Source organism: Crocuta crocuta, unplaced genomic scaffold (genome assembly GCF_008692635.1).
Source record: "Crocuta crocuta isolate KB4526 unplaced genomic scaffold, BGI_CrCroc_1.0 scaffold179, whole genome shotgun sequence".
NCBI classification, from domain to species: domain Eukaryota; kingdom Metazoa; phylum Chordata; class Mammalia; order Carnivora; family Hyaenidae; genus Crocuta; species Crocuta crocuta.
Genome location: NW_027551568.1, coordinates 3,511,532 through 3,520,087, shown reverse-complemented (window position 1 = coordinate 3,520,087; position 8,556 = coordinate 3,511,532). Strand labels below are relative to the sequence as shown.

General features: G+C 56.4%; 1 protein-coding gene across 1 annotated transcript in view; it reads left to right on the top strand.

The window, feature by feature from the left end:
- SORCS2 (sortilin related VPS10 domain containing receptor 2) overlaps positions 1 to 8,556 on the top strand; it is a 404,846-nt gene that overhangs the window by 351,257 nt on the left and 45,033 nt on the right. The window contains exons 8-9 of the mRNA XM_077750377.1: positions 1,943 to 2,032; positions 3,065 to 3,273. Coding sequence (XP_077606503.1) covers positions 1,943 to 2,032; positions 3,065 to 3,273 — 299 coding nt within the window. The remainder of the gene's footprint in view (positions 1 to 1,942; positions 2,033 to 3,064; positions 3,274 to 8,556) is intronic.

Sequence of the window (8,556 nt, the reverse complement as noted above, 5' to 3'; positions counted from 1 at the left end):
ACCTAACAGAGCCACTGGCTGGCTTTGGGAAGGGCCATCATTCCGCCTCTGAGCCTGAGCCTCTACTTGCTGACCCATAAAATGGGCATAACAGGTCCTGGCCTCTTGGAGGCCTGGGAGTGACGCTGGCTGCATTCAGTGCTGGGGGAAGGGCCAGCCGGATGCGGCACATGAGCTGCCATTCGGGGAGGAATCCCGTGGTTCAGCCACAGCCCGGCCAGAGGCGCCAGGTGGGCGGGGGGCAGACTCCCGTATGAAGGATGTTGCCGTGTTTAACACATTCTGTTCCCCGGGTTAAAAGTCACTTTCACATCTCAAGGGTGGTGGCGATTCTGCCCACCCCACAAGCTCGGGCCGGACCGCAAGCCCCCTCCCTCCGGGGCTGGTGGAGGAGGAAGGGAGCCATGTTTGCAGGAACCCTCCTTTCTGCACCGGGGCCCCAGAAGGCCCCACTCTGTCCACCACCAGCTCCCGGCAGGAATGGGCCTGGCCCGCCCTGGCTGGCTGAGCATCCGCCCTGGGCTCCCCGGTGAACCTGAACGTCTGGAGGCCCAGGGGGCTGCGGGCCCAGCCATGACCCCTGCTCCATCCAGGAGCTCAGCTGCTGACAGAGTCAGGGCTCTGAGAAGGGGCACCCGCCTCTCTCGGCCACTCTCTCCAGTGCCCTCGCCCACCTGCTAAGCTGGTCTGTCCCTGGGCTGCTTGGCTCTTCCATCTGAGGAAGCAGGTGCTACCCTGTCCTCCTCCAGGAAGTCTGCCCGGCGTCTCCCACCCCCACGGCACTCTCTCTCTGACCTCCCGGACCCCCATGCGTCCCCCGTGCCAACACTCCCTGCTCAGGGGGCCCTGAGGGCCAGACCATCGCAGCCCGCAGCCCCTTGCCCTCGGGATCGAATTGTCTAGAGAAACCGCTCCACCCTGTAATCGTGATGCTTTGCACATCGCCAGCCGGTTGTAGCTTGTTGATTTGTAATAATAACAATTCCAGCCGCTCTGTGATTCCTGCTGGGGCCATGGGGCCGCCCCACGTGCGTCCCAGATCCCGGTCCCCACGACTGCCCACCATGTAGTTTCTGATACCGTCCTCCCCATTTATGGGGGGAAACTGAGGCTCAGAAAAGCTCTCCCAAGGCCACTTGATTTGCAAGGGTGAGGCTGGACTTCGAGCCCAGGCAGTGACGCACGGTGGCCTCTGCTCTTAAGCGGCGACCTGCACTGCTGTGTACATACGCGTGTGCACACACACACACACACACGTACGTGCAGGCACACAATGAACGCACGCGTGGGGGGTCACACGTTCACACTCACACGTGCGTGGACGCGTACCCACAGGCATGCGCACACCCGGTGAGGCGCCGATGTCCCCTGTCATCCCCGGGGCCACGCCCTCTGCCCACGCCCCCGGCCCTTCTCCTTGCCCGTCCCTGGAAGGAGCCTCTCCTTTCTGTCTCTGTGCCTCCACTTTCTCATCTTCAGGACGGAAACGATCACGGTGTGTGGATGCCAACGCGAGCACGGTCTCAGCGAGTGTGGCCTCCTGTTCCGTTGCTCGCGCCTCTCGGCTCGCTGGTCATCTTGTGGCCTGACCTTACCTTCTGCCGGTCTCTTCCTCCACCCAGTGGCTGTCCACGTACTCCCTCTAAGAAAAGTTCTGAGCCAGAGAACGTTTTCCACCTTGTTCCGTAACCTGGATATAGGAAAACAGGTGTTGGGAGAGCATGGAAAGAGGTAGTTCTACCAGAGAGAGGTGGAAGCTGACTTCCCAGAGGGTGGGCGTTTGGCGTAGGGCTTTGAGGGACGAGTAGGAGTCTGTGCATTTCAGGCAGCGCAGAGTAAAAGGGCATTCTCACCAGCTGAAACACAATCTATAGTGTTTCGTCCGTGACCTGTCTGGACTGGAAACTAGCTTCTTGGAATTGTGTTCTTGCCTCCTGTTTAGACGACCTCCACAAACCGGACCAAGTACTACATCTCTTATCGTCGCAACGAATTCGTCCTGATGAAGCTTCCGAAGTACGCACTGCCCAAGGTAAGAGGGGCCCCCGCAGCCCCCGCGGCCCTGTGGCCGGGCCCCGAGCCCACACCGCCTCGTATGCAGGTGTGGCTGTGCACCCCCAGCCACTCTCCTTGCCTGCTCTCCACTCCGGCCTCACACGTTCCCAGCTCCATCCGGTCTTAGGGCCTCCTTCCTGACGCTCAGGGTGCCGGGATCCCCTGGGTCCATCTCCCACTCTCATCTGGAGTTTTGTTCTATTCACCTCTGCATTCCAGCTGCCTGATATGGCAACGGGTACATAGCAGGTGCTCAGTTAATGCCGCTTCCTTCCCCTTCGCTGGGCAGGCGAAGAAGAGGGATGTGGGGGCTGCCTAGACCCTGCCCCCAGCCCTGCCTGGGGACCAAACTCCACCGTGCCCTCCCTGCTGGTGGTATTCCCACCCCACTTCAAATCTCTGACTGACATTCAGAGAGGCTCAGTAACCTGTCTGAGGTCACACAGCTGGTGAGAAACCAAAGCTGGTCTAAACCCAGGTGCCCGTGAGTCTGAGACCAGCCTCGCGCCCCATCTCCCTCCGGGGGACATCGGATGGCCCACTCGCAGGCCCCCGTCCCAGGTGCTTACAGTTTAGAAGCGGCCGTTCCTCCCACACATATTTATTGAGCAGCAAATATAAGCTAGAATCTGACGCTACAGCCCCTGCCCTTGTGGGGTTTTCAGAGGTTTTCAGAAAACCTGTAGACAACCGTCCCCCACGATTGCGGGCTGGGCTTTGCACTGTGAGGGAAGGACAGGCAGAGACCGAGGGCGAGGAAGACGGGGGTGGCTGGACCAGCAGCCTACGCCACAAGCACGGCCTCCTGACCCTGAGCGCTGGCCGCGCCTCCTGCGCCTGAGTCCTCGCCTGCAGGCGGCACCCCCGCAGCTTCCTCCCTTCCCGCTGCCGTGGGAGGAGGGCCACGGAGAAGAATGACGAGGCTGTGGTAGCAGACACAGCCCTCGCGCCACAAGTGGCGGCAGGAATGAGGCACGTACGCGCCCCCGTGTGACCCGGTCTCGGGAAGGTTTCAGATGGTGGCGTTTGCGCGGCCCTGAGCACGCTCCCCCGGGGCCGCGCCGGGACCGGTGACGGGCAGCTGAGCGTGCTGGGTGACCTGGCTGGCTCTCCGGGGCCCGCCCCCCGGGGCCCTGCGGCGTCGAGACCGGGCGTCATCTTGCTGAGCACTTTGCCCAGACAGGCAGCGGGGCCGTTTCCCCCTCGCCAGACTCCGGGGTGGGGGCGGCCGGAGCCCAGGGTTTCCCCCTGACAATCTGTAGAACCGGCCGATGGCGCCTCCTGATCAGATCTGGGTGTTTTATGGTGAACCTGTGACTCTCGTCTGCTTCCTCCCCTTAAGCCAAGTCCATCCTGTTTATTTTTCTTTACTTGCTGGAGTAACGTCAGGAAGACAAGAGAAATTAGAGCAGAGGGGAGCCTCCCNGTCCCCCATCCCCCATCCCCCCAGCCCTGTTTGGTTCTTCTCACGGTCCTTGGCCACATGCCCCGGTGACTGTCACACAGCCGGATCAGAGTAGGCATTCAGTGTACGGTCGACGGGGTATCGTGAGACTGTTCCCAGGATGGTGCCCGAGACCCGCGGTCGGTGACACAGAACTGCCCGTGCAGGGGGCTGTGCCTCGTTTAGGCAGATTTCTGTGGTTCGGGCCCTCGGTTGTTTCCTGCAAGGCAGCGGTGCTCACATATTGTGCCTGCCGGTATGTCTTTATTTTCTTTAGTTCAAGCTCAGCACCCTTTGCTTGAATTTTTTACTTGTAATGATTTAAAAAAAAAAAAAACAAACCCACCTTCCTTCACAGAAGAAAACAAATAGGCAAAGGCTGTAGACAGACAAGAAGAGAGAAATCCAGACGACCATTGATTATGTGAAACCGTCCACAGGCATAAAGCAAATGCAAATTTACTTCCAAGGAAAATAGTCCTTCATTTGTAAAAACCTTTATAAAATAAAACAAAACCCATGAGGCATAAGAACGAAGGGCACGGCGGCTCCTGGACTTCTGGCAGGTGCAGCTGTGTGGGAACTCTGGAGTCTATTCGAGGGCTCGCGGCGTCCAGGGGAATGTGTGGACAGTGAGTCAAGGGGAATGTCCACACTTTTAACTCTCCCCTGATAGCAGCCGCCTCCCCGTCCCCCGCCCCCGCCTCATGGCGGGTGGCTGGGCTCATGTGCCCAGAGCTGCATGCACACTGCTCGCGGGAGCCGGGAATGCCATGGGGACCCTGTTCTCCAGACCCTGGGGTCGTGCTGGGAGTTGAGTGGAGGTGCAGACAACCCGCCCGGCAGCCTTCACTGCAGCCAGCAAAGGTCCAGAGCCTGCCTCCACCCCCGCCCTCCTTGAGGGTCCCTCTTTTCCCCTTTTGGGAGCAGGGATTTAGGGACCAGGATGTTCAAAAGCAACCACGCATATGTTGGAATTCGGAAGAGTCACCGAGCACGCCCCAGGGAAAAGCTCAGGCTCACAAAAGACCTTAAGAGAAGAACTTAAGTTTTTAGCTCAGACCGATCCCTGGTACAGAAACAGAAAACCAAACGCAAGGAAGGGAGAGAATCTGATTTCCATAGTTACCGCATTGTCAGATCCCAGTGTCTGGTCTTCCGCAGCAACAACAAATTACAAGGCATAAAAAAAAAAATACAATCCAGTCAAAGGAGGAAAAGCAACAGAAGCCGTCCCTGAAAAGACCGGATGGCAAACCTACCAGACAAAGACTTTAATACAATTGTCCTAAAGATGCTCAAAGAGCTGGAGGAAACCACAAAGCAGGTCAAGGAAATGATGTACAAATAAGCAAAATAGAAATAACCAAGAAACAGAGAACATAAAAAGGAACCAAAATACATTCTGTGGCTGAAAAGAACAACCGTGGAAACGCAAAATTCACGCGATGGATTGGAAGGTGAGTTTGAACAGACAGAAGAAAGACTCAGACACTCGCAGGTAGGACCTTTGACGTTATGGAGTCTGAGGGACATTGAGGAAAAGTAAGCACCATCGGGGGGGGGGGCAGTGAGACACCAGCAAGTGACCAATATATGTGCGGTGGGTGTCCCAGAAGGAGAGGGGACAGACGGGGCAGGGAAGCTATTTTAAAGAAAAAAACAATGGGGCCTCCTGGGTGGCTCAGTTAAGCGTCCGACTCTTGACTTCAGCTCAGGTCATGATCTCACAGTTCGTGGGTTCGAGCCCCGCGTTGGGCTCTGTGCTGACAGCTCAGAGCCTGGAGCTGCTTCCGATTCTGTGTCTCCCCCCCTCCCCCGTTCATGTGCTCCCTCTCTCTCAAAATAAATAAATAAACATTGAAAAAAAAAAGCCATGCCCAAACTCTCCCGAAATAGTGAAATACCTGAATATAGACGTCTTAAAAACCCTGATGAAGTCCAAGTAGCACAAACGTAAATAGCTCCACGCCAAGAGTCAGACCATTAAGAGACAAAGAGAATCTCGGCAGCGGCAAGAGCGACGTGCGTCCTGATGTACAAGGATCCTCAGGAGCTAATCAGCAGATTCCCCGTCAGAAACCGTGGAGGCCGGAAGGCGGCGAGCTGCTGAAAGAATCTGAGCAAGGGGCTGTCCCGTGCGTTTGATATAAAAGTCTGCAGGGAATCTTCCATCGTGCTTACGACAAATGTTTCTACGCTTTCCAAAATCACTTCTTTAGAATGTATTCACTGCGACCGGTGGGTGCGACAGGTGCGTGCACTGTTTCTCCGTGCTGGCCTCCCCTCCCCCTCCCCCGTTTCCGTGACAGTCTTACCTCTTCGTTCCTCAAGGAAACGGGCATAAAACTCGTAGAGGCCCCTCGATATCCATTCTTCCCTGAGTCTCTGCCTTAACAAACCCCCACTTTCAGCTGGTCATTGCTTCAGGACAAGTCCATATTTCCCAGATCCCTTTGCAGCAAACGTGGTTACGTCCCTCACGCCTGGCGGCCACATACGGCAGTGGGCTTGCCGGGGGGACTTCTGAGAGCCCCCCGCTGAGGGCGAGCCTCTGTCTCCCTCTGTCCTCCCTCCTTCCTGTCACTCAAATGCCACCGTGAGGGCTACAGCTCTAACCATCATCATGAACCATGAGGACAAGGGCCATGCCGTGGACAGTGGGACGATGACTCAGAAGGAGCCTCTGTCCCTGGTGGCTTGTTCGAACCTCCATACTGGACTGTGCACCTCCAGACCTCTTTTACCTGGGGGAGGGACGAGCTATCTTGTTTGAACCGGCTTTTTTTTTTTTCTAGTTTCTTTCACTTGCAACCAAAGCTCATTCTACCTGATAACCAATCTTGGTAACTTTGGTATTTCCTTTCACGTATCTCTCCGGGCCATACAAATATAGGCACAAACACATCGGCACACACCCACAGCTATACATACAGACACAGGTGCATACATCTGATTGTTTTTCGTGTCCTTTGTTCGAAAATGAAGTCAACACATGTCTCTCTGGCTTCTAACTTCTCTTGTTAGAGACAGAATCACGAAACTTCAAACGTGAGCAAACACTTCGTATTATTTATCTCTTCTCTCTTATCTTTTTATCATATTCTGTAATCAGCAAAGATTTTTTTTAAATATGTTTATTTATTGCTAGGAGAGAGAGAGAGAGACAGCGTGAGCAGGGGAGGGTCAGAGAGAGAGGGAGTCACAGACTGAAACAGGCTCCAGGCTCCGAGCTGGCAGTCAGCACAGAGCCCGACGCGGGGCTCGAACCCACGAACCGCGAGATCATGACCTAAGCGAAAGTCAGACGCTTAACCGACGAAGCCACCCAGGCGCCCCTCAGGAAAGATTTTTTAAAAGACTATTCTCGACATTGGCGTGCCGGAAGTGAAATGGGCATCCTCTTAGCCAGGCTGGTGGGGAAGGAATTAATCTAAACTCTCAGGACCGTCATTGAACATGTAGTCAGAGCTTTAAAAATGTTCCCACGCTCCAATGTGGCAAGTCCCCTAGAATTTATGTTCAGGGTGTGATCAGAGAGGCAGAGACCTGTGTCTAGGCGTGTTTATGCCCCTTGCACATAATGTTGGAGATGCTAAAGGCTCAACAGAATGGTTCAATGAAACATGGTACACCAACAAAAATAATAGCATGCAGTTGTCAAAAGGTGCGTATGCGCGATTCTAATGACGGAGGGAAATGCTCCCCGTATAAGATGAAAGAGGGAGCTCCACACTGTAGGTGGGGAGAAAAAAACATATGAGTCACACTTGGGAAAAGGCCCCAAAGTGAACATTTCTATTTTTATTTATTTTTTAAAATGTTTATTTATTTTTGAGAGAGACGGAGAGACAGAGAGCAAGCGGGGAGGGGCGGGGAGAGAGAGAGAGCGAGATGCAGAATCCAAAGCAGGCTCCAGGCTCCGAGCTGTCCGCACAGAGCCTGACATGGGGCTTGAACTCACGAACCGCGAGATCATGACCAGAGCTGAAGTCGGATGCTCAACCGACTGAGCCCACCAGGCGCCCCAAAAGTGAACATTTTTAAATGTAGGATCAGATCTCCCTGGCGAAGGCATTGCTGGAAACTTCTAGCCACTTCCTACGTTTTTCTGTTTGCCAGATCATAGTAGACATTTCCCCAGTGCACTTACCCGGGTGACGAGGGTGGGATTAGGGCCACAGCAGGGGATGCTGGCCACCTACCACGTGATCGCCGCCACCGCCAGCGCTGGCCCACGCTTCCCCACTGGGTCGGCGGATTGCCAAGCCCTGTGGCCCTGGCCTGGACACTCCTTGGTTCCAGTCATTTCCGCAGTTTCTGTCCGTAGACAAAGGGCCCCAGCTCCTGCTGCCGGGGACCTCGTGACGAGGCCCCCTTTTCTGCAGAGCCCTGCCTTTTGTCTGAGCAGCGCAGGGGCTGGGCGGGGAGGGCAGGCGGGGGCCATCAGCACTGCGACCTGCCCAGGCAGCCGGATCTTCGTTCTCGCTGGAGGCCATGCCCCATGGACGAATGGGGACTCGGTCTGTTCTTAGAGAAGCCCGCGTCCCCTGTCTCCGCCCGGCCTGCTATCAGAAGATGCACAACCCCGTCCTCCAACGGCAGGGGGCGGTGGGGGGTGTTCCCAGGGGCAGAGCCCGCCCGTGGCTCCCTGCTGAGCCCAAGTGCCTGGACCGGCCTGGCACACAGTAGGTGCCTTATGAATACCTGCTGAGTGAACAAACCAACAGACGACTGGCCTGATCGTCGGGATGGGCCTGGGGCGGGGGGAGGCCCAACTGCCCAACCCCCACCTTCCGGACGTGACCCCTGGGGGTGCATCCTGACCTCTGAGGGTGCCGGGGAGACACGGGGGGATAGCCTGACGTGGGCATCCCTCCCACAGCCAGTGTGCGGGGCTGGAGCCTCGCCCCCATTTTGGAGGTGGGAAGACAGAGGCCCGGAGGGTAAAGGGACTTGTCCAAGGTCACAGAGCTGAGGGCAGCAGCAGGATGAAGGCCTAGGTCAGCAGGACCGCCAGAGAGCCCTGGCCGGCACCCCAGCCCCGCCCCGCGCCC